General features: G+C 50.3%; 5 protein-coding genes across 5 annotated transcripts; 2 read left to right on the top strand and 3 right to left on the bottom strand.

Moving 5' to 3' along the window:
• Positions 1–21: 21 nt before the first annotated feature.
• On the bottom strand, positions 22–1,590 carry EJ05DRAFT_491105 (glutamate-rich WD repeat-containing protein-like protein 1; the record flags this gene model as incomplete). The annotated part of the gene is made up of 3 exons (XM_033745954.1): positions 22–46; positions 96–1,335; positions 1,386–1,590. The coding sequence occupies 3 exons, from the start codon at positions 1,588–1,590 to the stop codon at positions 22–24; spliced, it is 1,470 nt and encodes a 489-aa protein (XP_033605284.1).
• Positions 1,591–1,800: 210 nt separating this feature from the next.
• EJ05DRAFT_471791 (small GTPase) lies at positions 1,801–3,558 on the top strand. The gene is made up of 4 exons (XM_033743037.1): positions 1,801–2,620; positions 2,675–2,967; positions 3,019–3,093; positions 3,144–3,558. The coding sequence occupies exons 1-4, from the start codon at positions 2,110–2,112 to the stop codon at positions 3,240–3,242; spliced, it is 978 nt and encodes a 325-aa protein (XP_033605285.1). The 5' UTR covers positions 1,801–2,109; the 3' UTR covers positions 3,243–3,558.
• Positions 3,559–3,662: 104 nt separating this feature from the next.
• EJ05DRAFT_491107 (acetyl-CoA acetyltransferase) lies at positions 3,663–5,106 on the bottom strand (the record flags this gene model as incomplete). Its single annotated transcript, XM_033745955.1, has 2 exons — positions 3,663–4,557; positions 4,613–5,106. The coding sequence occupies 2 exons, from the start codon at positions 5,104–5,106 to the stop codon at positions 3,663–3,665; spliced, it is 1,389 nt and encodes a 462-aa protein (XP_033605286.1).
• Positions 5,107–5,549: 443 nt separating this feature from the next.
• Positions 5,550–8,552, bottom strand: EJ05DRAFT_432786 (DNA repair protein rad5; the record flags this gene model as incomplete). The annotated part of the gene is made up of 2 exons (XM_033741575.1): positions 5,550–5,628; positions 5,677–8,552. The coding sequence occupies 2 exons, from the start codon at positions 8,550–8,552 to the stop codon at positions 5,550–5,552; spliced, it is 2,955 nt and encodes a 984-aa protein (XP_033605287.1).
• A 2,329-nt stretch (positions 8,553–10,881) lies between these two features.
• On the top strand, positions 10,882–12,070 carry EJ05DRAFT_495692 (uncharacterized protein; the record flags this gene model as incomplete). Its single annotated transcript, XM_033746278.1, has 2 exons — positions 10,882–11,033; positions 11,089–12,070. The coding sequence occupies 2 exons, from the start codon at positions 10,882–10,884 to the stop codon at positions 12,068–12,070; spliced, it is 1,134 nt and encodes a 377-aa protein (XP_033605288.1).
• Positions 12,071–12,263: the final 193 nt, after the last annotated feature.

Below are 12,263 nucleotides of genomic sequence, written 5' to 3' on the forward strand. Positions count from 1 at the left end.
TACTTGTGACCCAACATTGGATCATACACTGATTGTCTTAAAGACTCTGGGTCATGTTAGCATACGCTACGTCTCGCGTTGGAAAGTTGGCATACCCAAAGCCACTACCACCCGTTGCCATCACACAACCTGGAATCTGTGGGTGCCAGTGTCCCTCCTTCACCTGGTCCATGTAATGCACAAAAAGTAGCTGAGGAGGCACGTCTGCAACACCTGCTGTGTCTCTGCTCTCTTCATCGTCAAGCTCTACGGCTAAATCCCAAAGTGTAAGTGTATTGTCCCCAGCTGCGACCATGACTATGCTATCGTCGGTAGGATGCCATTCGACGCATGTGATCTGCTCCTTGTGGAAGTCGAAGGACGCTACGGCGGATTCCTGTGTTATTGTTTTGTTTGGGAACATGCGCAGGTCCCATACAGCCCAGCTGCCATCGTCATGTCCGGACGCAAGCAAGTAGTCCGTTTGATGGGACCAGCTCAGGACATTGATGTCTGTCTTGCTTGCTTGGGCGCTGAACGCTGGTTTGTGTTTTTTATCTCGCATGTCCCAGACTTTGATCGTACCGTCGTTTCCAGCTGATGCAAAGCCTTTGTTTTCTCTCGGCGACCACTGGATCTCCTCGACAGTGCCAGAGTGTCCTGTGAAGGGCATTGAGTCGGTCACAAAGCCTGTCTGTGTACGTTTGGTTGAGAAAATACGTCCTGTAATGTCACCTGTCAGGAGCCCGCCCGCAGCGACCACCGGAGACCAGTCTACTGCGTAGCCCTCTGTACGACCGTGATTCTTTATGGTATGTAGAGGTTTGTTTTGTTGGGAGGTAATAATAGTACCCGGGGTGTCGAATGAGGTGAGATGAGCTGTGATATCATGAATAAGAACCTCACCACTCTCAGTCATGGATGCTGTGAGCGTCGTCGGAGGGTGTGCAGATGAGTGTTGAGGAGCTTGGTGGGCACGGATGCGATTCGTACATGACTTCAAAGGGATTGACTTGGTCTCGAGAATCGGGTCGGCTTCGTCTTCGCTATCTTCGTCATCCGATTCTTCCTCATTTCGATCCATACGGCTAAGGCCGCTCATCTTCATTACCATAAGCTGATTCTCTCCTTCTCTTCCAGACTCGGCTTGTGTGCCTCCTACAGCATACAATGTTGCCGGGAACGATGTCCGGTTGTCTCCAAGACTGTCCTTTATTATATCGCACGACAGACACGGCCACGGAGATTCGAGACTGTGGAACATGTCGTAGGTGGATGGATCTGGGGCAAGTGTCTCGCCAACAGACAATAAACTTCGACCGGGTATAAATGTGCCTTGATCTACTTCCATAGCATCTATACGAGTATAAGCGCGATTCTTGTGTAATACCAAATTGATAGACCACCTTCGCGTTCTTCAGCCTCGCGCTCTTCGTCGGGTCTTCCATCAACACCAGCCTCAAGGATCTCGTCTTCACTTTCGAACTCGTCCTCGTATTCGTCCTCGAAGTCGCCATCCTGCATATTGCCATTTTCTGGCGCGACAGGGCGCTCTCCAGACTTGAGAGCTTCCCTCTCTTCCTGTGCCGTCTCGGCTCTTCTCTTGCTCATTGTGGCGGATTATGCTTGTGAGAAATCTGGTCGCGCAGAGTAAAACGAAACACCTACACTCTATCGTCATCAATAAACTTTTTTTTGGCGGCGGGTGCCCGCGGTGGGGCGTCGTCAAGATCTCAACCAATCAAGTCACTTGAGCTTCGGCGGTCAATACTGGCACTGTGGCACAACAGCGTTTCGAGTACCTCAGGCAGCCACTGGTACAATACATCATCAGTGCACAGCTGAATCTCCTCTTATAACCTAAATCCTCAATCATAGTCCTGACTGGCACAGGATCCTACTTGTCATTTCACATACGCGCACAAAATATCTTACTACAGCCTCGAACGCGTCAGGTTTCGTTCCACGCGCCTTGCATTGCTGGACAAGTTCTCTCCCCCTCCATTGGCTAGTCCTAGAACCTTGCGCGCGGAGTCCCCACGAGCCACCTCTCTACCTCCCTAGTCACTAATATAATAACAGCCTCACCCACCGCGGTCAGAGCTTCCAAACGGTTTTCTTCTGCTCGAAATGGACCCTTCGGTCGATGCAATGGCCGTCGATGGCCAAGAGCCTGACCATGACTCGGGCAAACACACAATCATGGGCGGCCAAGACACTCCCATGGATGGCGACGAGAGCGTAAACACGATAACAGCCTCGTCAGTACAGGCGCTGCCGGACATGGGTTATAGCAATGGAGGCAGGCCATCGACCTCATATTCCGACACGGCATTCTCACGGTCACAATCCTCACGTCCGGGTGTCTTTACGCCAAATTCCGATGCCGATACACCTCCACGATATTCTGGCTATCACTCCGGACAGAACTATCAACCGAATTCAAGACCCAACTCGTCACTCGCAGGACGGACATACCATGAACAGAACCAGAGATCGTCACAGGCCCAGCAAGAGACGGGCAAGAACACCAGTGTTGTCATCAAGGTCGGCATGGTTGGAGACGCTCAGATCGGCAAGACCAGTCTAATGGTCAAATATGTAGAAGGCAGCTGGGATGAAGACTACATTCAGACGCTCGGTACGTGAGGAGGCGGGACAGTGTCACGGTCCGGCCCCAAACTGACCTTGACAGGCGTCAATTTTATGGAAAAGACGATTTCGATCCGCAATACTGAAATTACTTTCTCCATCTGGGATCTGGGTGGGCAGCGCGAATTTGTGAACATGCTGCCGCTTGTCTGCAACGACGCCGTGGCCATTTTGTTCATGTTTGATCTAACGCGAAAATCAACTTTGAATTCTATCAAGGAATGGTACCGTCAAGGAAGAGGGTTCAATAAGACGGCGATTCCTTTCTTGGTTGGTACAAAGTATGATCACTTTGTTAACTTCCCGCGAGAGGAGCAGGAAGAGATTTCTAATCAGGTATGTTGATCACGTATCATCAGCAATACGGAATATCTAACGTAACTGTAGGCGAAGCGATTCGCGAAAGCGATGAAAGCCAGTCTCATTTTCAGCAGTACTTCTCACAGCATCAATGTCCAAAAAGTGTGTTCTTTCCAAAGCGGGGCTCCATACGTAGACTGATCACCCCACAGATATTCAAGATAGTACTCTCGAAAGCTTTCGATCTCCGGTGTACAATACCCGAGATCGAGAACATCGGAGAGCCTCTTCTTCTCTATCAATCCGTATGATGCAACCTTCTTCGGAGCCAGGGCCGCGCCCAAAGATGACGCAACGAGTACGTTCACTGCATTTGGATGCGACGATCCTTTCTTTTCGATGCATAGATGCCTGGCGCTTAGCGGTGCATCTGGTTCATGGGGGCAATTGGAGTTACAAGGGGGCACGAGTGCAAAGCAACATTGATGCTAGGTGTAAGATATTTCGCAGTGCGAGGGGTCAATCTGATGAGTCTATGACTCTCTTGCAGATAGGGATGTGTTGATCTACATGCATTAGTGCTATTGGCTAATCTCATCAATTACTCTCTCGTATAACCAGACTTCGATTGCAATACAGCTCTACTGCATCAAAGTCCCAGGCACGAGCCTGATTAGGGAAGGTCAATCGACGGTTGAATATTCTTATAGTCCACTGGAAGGGAAGGTACTCTATAACCTCGATTGGAGGTTCTTCACCGTATCGCCCATCGCATACTCCGCCTTGAACTTTCGACTCCTCACTTTTTCTCCATCAGCCGGCGTAACCACCTTAGCCTGCGTCGCCGGATTATAGCCCAACCCACTGCTTTCCGCAATCTCCGCATCGCTGATTTCATGATCCGTATTCCTCCTCCCATCCGCCCTCTTGTACACATTCACCACTACCGCCCCTCCCAGGCCAAGATTATGCTGAAGCGCAACCGACGTCTGCTTGACCAAACGCCCATTGTTAGCCCACCCACGCAGCTGCCACACGAGTTCCGCACACTGCGCCAGTCCCGTAGCCCCGAGCGGATGGCCCTTTGAAATCAAGCCGCCAGACGGATTGACGACTGGTCCCTTGCCGCCATACGTGATATCGCCGCGGCGCACAAGCTCGTGCGCCTTGCCAGGCGCCGAGAAGCCCAGGCCGTCAATCAGTAACAGCTCGTTGGTGCTGAAGCAGTCATGCAGCTCGCACACGGTGATGTCAGCGGGCGAAACGCGGGCTTCGGCCATGGCAGCCTTTGCAGCTCGCTTGGTCATATCGAAGCCGACGAGGTCGATGGCGCTGCGGCTGAAGAGTTGTGGCGAGTCGGTCAGCATCGATTGGCCGGCGATGAGGATAGCTTTCTGCTTAAGCTGTGGTCGGCGGTCGAGGAAGGCCTGTGAGATGAGGACTGCAGCCCCGGCGCCGTCGGATGTGGGCGAGCATTGGAGTTTTGTGAGCGGTGGGTGTACCATTGGGCTTTTGAGGATCTCATCGAGTGTGTATGTGTTCTGGAACTGTGCGTACGGGTTGCGTTGCGAGTGTTCATGGGAAATGCGAGCGATTTCAGCGAAATCTTCGGCTGTGGCACCGTATCTGATACGAGCTGTCAGTCGTTGTCGACGTGTAAAGCAAGAACATGGGTACGTACTTATCCATATATTCCTGGCCTGCATTTGCAAAGTATTGGGCATTTCTTGGGGTATCGTGCTTCCCGCCAATTTCTTCCATCATTGTCGTGCTCAAGCCCATGGGGCTTGGTCGATCACTCCATACGCTCTTGATGCTGCCAGGGCTCATCTGTTCCATACCGATGACCAATATACAATCAGCAGCGCCGTTTCTGATGAGCGTCCTCGCCAAATGTAGTCCCGTGCTTCCCGTGGCGCAAGCATTGTTTGTGTTATATATTGGGATCGTGCTCATGCCAAACTGGTAGAAGACACGCTGACCAGAAGTTGTGTCGCCGTAGCAGTAGCAGGCGATCCCAGTCTCTACATCGTCATATGTAATACCTGCGTCAAGCATGGCTTTCACACCTGCCTCGTAACCCAATTCTGGATACTCGCGAGTGCGACGTGGTTTGAGGAACTTCGTCAGGCCAACGCCTGCAACATAGACGTCTGTGGTAGATTTCGGTGCCATGATGCATATACTACACGAGATTTACTAAGGGTTGAAATTGTTATTATGTTTGATTCAGAGCTTGGACTAGACTGTCTTGTACTACATTACTGCGGCAGTCGGGTACTCTAGACGAAGCCTTTTAAGTTGCTCTGGCTTGACCTCGGCTTTCTCCTGCCTGACATGACAGGCCACCATAATTTGGCTCAGGGATTCGAAGTATGCCAGATTTCACCATGATCAGTACACAGCCATCACGCGGCAAATTAAAAAGTTGCGCACTCCGAGACTTGTGTAAATTTGGTTCAGCGACTTGTTCTGTAATTCATTGATCGCAGGAGCCGTTCAGTCTGGCATCAGCGCTTCAAGGTGTGCCCCTTTTCTATCAGCCAAAACATCCGCGTATCAACGGGCTTATGCAAATGGGCCGCTATACAGATAACAGTGGTGCTCAAGCAGTCTCATCAACTGAAGAGTTCCTTCAGGTCCTCAATGCGCTGTGACCTCTGCTCGTCTTTGCTCATCATGCCCAAAGAGCTTGCACTGTAGCACGGGTAAGCAAGGGCACCGAACAACGGACGGAGGACTTACATGAACTTCTTCCTCTCCTGAATCCTGAGCATCTTCTCTTCAATACTGCCCTCGACTATGAACCTCGTCACATTGACTTCACTCTCTTGCCCCATGCGGTGGACACGATCTATGGCTTGCGCTTCTATAGCCCAACTCCACCAAGGATCCATCATGAAGACGTGCTTGGCACATGTAAGATTGAGGCCGACTCCGCCTGCACGCAGACTCAATAAGAGGACTGTGCCCCTCTGAGCACTCTCAAACTGAGCGAGAACAGACGCACGGAGCTTTTGCGCCATTGATCCGTCAAAGCGGAGGAAAGGAATGTGGTCGCGAGTCAAAGCTGGTTCGATGATATCGAGGAAGGAGGTGAATTGCGAGAACACGACCGACTTGGCATTTGGGTCTGCTTTACGTATCTTCTTTAGATGCGAGAGCAGGCCCTGAATCTTAGCAGAACCACTACCGCCAACCCTGCGAAGAGAAATGCGCGGCCCAGGCATGTTTTGGGGCGTAGAACTATACAAACCACCATCCGAATCGTTACCTTGTTCGTCCACAGGGAGGTCATGTCGAATAGGCTCGAATACGTCCCGTGCATTGATAGGTTCGCGGCAATTGAAACATCGAGGTATTTGACCTTTGTCGCGTTGATGCTTGATGTAATCCAGGAGACATGCTTTGCACGCACTATGCCAGCAACCTGTCACAGCTTGCTCTATCATTGGCTCTTCAGAGCAGATAGGACATTCGTCTTCGGCTTCTGACTGAATTTGCTTTAGCACATGGGTGCCAAATCTGGCTGTCTCGTCCGCGGCTTCTTGTGCGGTAAAGCGTTCAATAAGTGCCTGGAGATCCATGTCATCTGCCAGTCCATTAGCGACATCGGTGGCATTTGCGGCCTCCTCCTCTTCTGCTGCAATATCCCTGTTTCTCGTCAGAATCGGATGATCACAAGACTGCCGTAACCTGAGAATCTGTGCAAAGATAGTAGTATAAGACTTCATCACTGTGCCAGCTTCGATACTGGCGCTAAAGGTACGCTTGGCACGCATGAAGATGTAGTCATACACCCCACGTTCTTCTTCCGACAGTTCAACTTTGTCGATGGTGATGGTCTTAGCTGGTAAGCTGACCAAAGCCTCCCCGGACGGTGTTTTCATATCCTTTGTACGGCGCATGACCAGAGGTTCTAAAACTGTTTGAACAACATTCAAAGCCCGAACAAAGTCACCAGACTCGAACGGTACTGTAATGAAGGTCTTCCAGAACGAGAAGTTGCTCCATGGCTCCACTTTCAGGAAATGCACCAAACTGAAGAGGTCCTCCAGGCGGTTGACAATTGGCGTACCTGTCAAGACCCATCGATGTCTCGCACTGAGCTCATAGCACGCTTTTGAAGTCTTGGCCTGTCTGTTCTTGATCTGATGTGCCTCATCTAGAATGACGCGGAAATATTCTACAGAGAAGAGGCCGCCATGGGAACCACGATTACCCCCATTAGAAGCGACTGCGTTGAACTCGGATAAGATTGTACCATAACTAGTAACAATGACATTTGGCGCCGTGGCGGCGTTGGCCTCGCAGCAGAGGCTTTGGAGGTTGGCTGTTTTCTCATTACCATAATATAACATGACCTTCATTGTCCCTTCTTTCGAGGCTTTTTCCGCCTCACTTGCCCATTGGGCAAGTAGTGACATAGGAGCAACGACCAGCGTTGTGTAGGGCGCTTTTTCAATTGCAGAGGAGGCTTTCGGTAGACGTGGTAGATTGTGCACCGATGAAGCGGCACCAGTTGCAACATCTGGCCGGTGGCTATGAATGAGGGACATCATTTCAATCGTCTTGCCAAGTCCCATCTCGTCGGCAAGAATACCACCAAGGCAATTCTGTTCTTGTACAGGGAACTCCAATGATAGTTCGCCCGAATAGGGGTTGACATAAAAATTTGCCTGGTCAGCAACTTCCGGAAGGTCCTTGTCATCGAAGTCTTTCCGAGGCCACTCGTATTCTTCCCAAAGAGGATGCATTGATATCTCCCTGTCGTCCACTTTGGAGTTCTTTTCTTTACTGATCATCCAATGCAAAGCCTGCTTTTGATACTTTCTCAGCTTCATGTTAAAAGTGCTAGGTGGTTCGTATTCAGGAGTATCGAAGTCGAATGTCTGAGCTTTTTTGTACAAGGAGTCAAGTTGGTCTTGCTCCAACTCCTTGCCGTCTTCATCCTCTTCGGCAGGTGGCGATGATCCACCAGTGCTAGCTTGTCTACTTGATGCTGATGGTTCTGTTTTGGAGGTGGAGCTTTGTTCATAGTGCTCAGCCATTTCTGCGGCCTGTAAAATGCCCTGTTTTTTGTGCTCTTTGGCCGTGCTGTTGATCTTAGAAGGTTGGAGATTGATCTCATCGAACATCTTTACTAGCGCGACCTGACGCAGGCGCAATTTTCGCTCATCTGAGCTCTCTTTTGGTTCAAATCGGCCGGCTTCCCGATTGTCCTCAGGCTTCACGAAGCCACCGCCTTCGAATGATACCCTCAGAAGATAGCACTTGAGTTGAAGGTATACGTTGTCGTTTGTTCTGAGGCTGTCTGGCGAGTATATGCAAGAAGCAGAGAATCTGCATATCTTTTGATCTAGTAATGTCGATATCCAGGCTGCGGATTCGTTCTCCAATCTTCCAATCTCTTGGCCCCTAGCATTTGTAAAGCGCACAACTACATCCTGCTTCTTGTTCATTATGGGTCGTGGCTTGCCCCCTCGGCCACTTCTCGACGTGATGGCTTGTGGTTTTTGCCTCTCTATATTCACCGCATCACCCGACTTGACAAGCCCAGATCCGCTTCTTGTAGCCCATCCGGTGACACCAAACGCCCCAATGTATCTACTCTCCGGCATAGAAGAGTGGAAGAGACGTTTAGGGTGTGTTGTAGCTTGTGAAGTGGTAGTAGAGGCTGGGATTGGGGATTTATGTGTCGCTCGCGCCCATGTATCAACCTTGGCCGGCTTTTGCGGCCGACGAGGGTTCGACGTTTTCCAAGACCCATCGAGGTAGATATTGATCGCTATGGAATTTGTTAGCATCTCTGCACCAGTCACATTTTGAGTATGCATGCATGCCTCGTTGCAGGTCATTCCCGCTGAGGTCTTCCAGCTTTCTGAAAGTCGCAGCATTCACTTCTTCTCCGACGACGGCCGCAAACAACTCTTTGTCGAGGCCAGGCGCGTCCACAAGAGACCGAGGAGAGCTCGATTGGTCGACGTCCTCCTGGGTAGAGCCATCGACGTTCTCGTTCGATGCTTCGCGATAGCTTGGGGATTCATCTGGACTCAAAGTGCGGTTGATAAGCGGTGAATCGTCGACGAAAAAACGACGCTTTTTAGCTGGTCGGTCGGCGAAATCCAGCTGGCTCATTGTTGTTACTAATTGGGTCGTGTGAGGTGGAGGGCTTGAACAGCATTCTCATCGGACGTGGCGACGACTAGAACGCGCTCAAGACGCGTCGATCACGTGAGCACTCTAAGCTTTTTGGGGTTTCATATCAACGATTTCAACGTCCTGGGGTCAGAAGATCTTGAGTGGCTATGGTAGCTACTAAATATTCCAGCTTCCTCAATTTGAGGATTTCGCTTTACTCATCCTATGATCTCCTCGATGATTAATAATCGAAGGCCAGAAAAATCACAACCTATATTCGTAGTATCTACTCAATCTTAGGCCTCTCATTGGATTCTCTTGAATATGAACGTCCAACGCTCTCGACAAATGTAGATGTTACAAGTGCATAGATTTTTCCTGAGCATCGTCATATCTTCCAAACCATCATACCTGGTATTCGTAGCAGCTCGGGTATGATAATCATTAAGTAGTGTACTCGAGGGTTAGACTAACAGTATGTTTAGGTGGAGAGAGCCTCCGTAGGTACTATCGGCAATGGCTGTTTTGTCACCTGTTCAGTCTCGTCCTATTCGCATTCAAGCTTTCTTCTTAAGAAGCTTCTGGCAAGATCGTCAACGGTAAATTTTAGGAGAGCAGTTTCGAGACATACCCAATGCTCAGGAAGATCTATGACTTCAGCTAGCGGCTCATGGAGACTCCCAAGAAGACTATGGTTATCAAAGTTGATGGAAACCAACCTGATCTGTGCTCTAGCTGACTCCTAGGAAGATACACCGGCAGTCATTAAAATACACACCAAGCGCTGACGTTCGCTTGTTCTCAACGATCAGGGCACCGATGACAATAGAGATTAGAGGAGACTCGTCGAAGAGTATGGTTTAATAAAAAGAGAAGATCAAAGGGAAACTGGTATTCTTCAAGTATTTCAGATGTCCTTTGGAATTTCAATGCTTCTTAAGGGTCAGGGAGGGGGTTTTCCACGGCTCGTTAAAATGAAGTCATGTTGAAAAATTCTGGGAAGATGGATGAGAGATCGAGCGAGGTTATGTTTGACTTGCGTTGCTAGCGCAGATCTTGAAATTGACACAATATAGGGGTTAGAGGAAAAGGAGCATGTCGTGGGAGTTCAATCGAGTGCATCGCAGCAGTGGTAGTAGGACCTTCAGCATTTCCTGTCGGTGCAAGACAACTAACGTATTGCAAGTTGCTAAAGACAAAAAACAAACCATGGAAGATTTTGTCTATATGGAGAGACAATGACTCTCAGCTTGACCGCTGACGCAATGGGCCAAAGTGAATTGAAAACAACAAATTGCTCAACCGGGAACTTTGTTAAGGTCAGAAAATATTCAACAGGATGTTTGTTACTCAACGGTGAAATGCGTAGGTTACACCAATAACCACAATACAAACACTGTGAGTCAACAAATTCTCTAACACAAACCACTTAGAACATATAAAAAGTAAGAGACCTATTCCGCATTGTTCAGTCTCCGTGAATACATCTATTACTGGACAAGACACCGCCTCGCTCGACGGCCCTGCTTCAGCCTCTGCCTGTTCACTTCTGGTACCTAGATCAGAGCTTGGTCCTCATGACCACCTTTGAGAAAGGTCTCTGTCCTGTCGGTGAACAGTCACTTCACTGCTGATCTCCTTAGACTTTGGAGTACTTCTACCGATCCAAAACCCCAGCTTCACCTGTTACTAACCTCAACTACCATTTACCCTCAACTCCTGAAACACTTTCTGGATATATCGTCCTTACGGTCTCGATACATCAACGACTTCAACCCCAGTCGACTAATCAGCCCGACAGACGAAATCATGGCAAAAGCTGTGAAGAAGTCAGCGCGCTCAACACCACGGTTTATAGTCCAAACACAAGCCTCGCACCCCCGTCCAGACCCAGAGTATACGGAGCCCAACAGTGCCGGCAAGAGAAAGGCCAATGCCGAAGCTGTGAAGGAAACCATCAGGTAAGACTCCTCCCACTCAGAAGCAAGATGATGAGCTCACATACGCGGGGGCAAGACCCAAGTCAGCACGCATAACCACCAAGCCAACCAACGCCAAAAAAGCGGACAAAGATCCCAACAATGATATACAGATGAAACAAATCAACGCAACTGAAGACACGCGCGAGTTCCGCAAAGTCACATACGCCGCAACCAGCGGTGTCCTAAGCCCCTATTTCACCACGCACCTCACAGCACCAAGCTCCACCACCACCCCCCTCGACGCCCTCCCAACTACCCCGGCAACACCACCACCACCACCAACCACCATCATCGCCGACCGTAGCGATCGTGCCATCCGCACCAGCACCAAAATCCTCTACCTCCTCCACCACACCCTCACCCCGACCCAAGTCAAAGTCCTCTACGCCCAATCCACCAGCATCTCCGAGCCCAGCCAAATCGCCGACACAGACCCCTGTCTCGCGCTCTTCGCGGCGCGCAGCACTGCCCTGACCAACCACTGGACGACGCAAATCCTGCACAAGTACAGCCGGGCCAAAGTGCGCTGCGCGCTCGGCGTGTCGAAGAAGCAGGCAGGCCGGGACATCTCCGCGCTGACGGACGAGGAGCGGCGGTACTTCTGGCAGATGCTCTGGGAGGGGACAGGCGAGGAAAAAGAGAAGGAGAAGGAGGCGCGGGGGGAGGAGACGGAGGAAGAGGAAAGCGTGCTGCGTATATTTTTGAAGCCTGTTGCCGAGGTAGTGGATTGGGAATGTGTGTTCCGCGGGGAGACAAACGAGAAACGGATGACGGAGCGGGATAAGGAGGCTGTTGTGCTGAACCGCGAGTATCTGCGAGAGACGTTTCTGTATGCTATGGATATCACGTATATGTGTTATTTTGACGGAGGCAAGAAGGGGAAGGCGTCAAAGGAGGATTGTGCGCGAATGGAGGAGCTTTGGGAGAAGTGGCCCGGGGATGTTGCGAAGAGACGGCCTGGATTGGATACGTTAGTGGTGCTGCCCGGATTGGGTATGCAATTTGAGCTTCTGTGATGAGGAGTCTGTTGGGTGGTGTTTGAAGGGCTGAATCGAATGCCGTGAACCCCTTGGAGCGTTTAGCATCCTTAGTGAGAACACAATGGGATCAAGGCTTAGTTTGCTCAGATGGGACATCAATGTCTCCCGGTCCACTGTCAAGCTTCGCCGACAATACTAGACCTAGAACTACGGCATATCTATCATTAGA

This window comes from Pseudovirgaria hyperparasitica (genome assembly GCF_010093815.1).
Source record: "Pseudovirgaria hyperparasitica strain CBS 121739 unplaced genomic scaffold EJ05scaffold_1, whole genome shotgun sequence".
In the NCBI taxonomy this organism is placed as follows: domain Eukaryota; kingdom Fungi; phylum Ascomycota; class Dothideomycetes; order Acrospermales; family Acrospermaceae; genus Pseudovirgaria; species Pseudovirgaria hyperparasitica.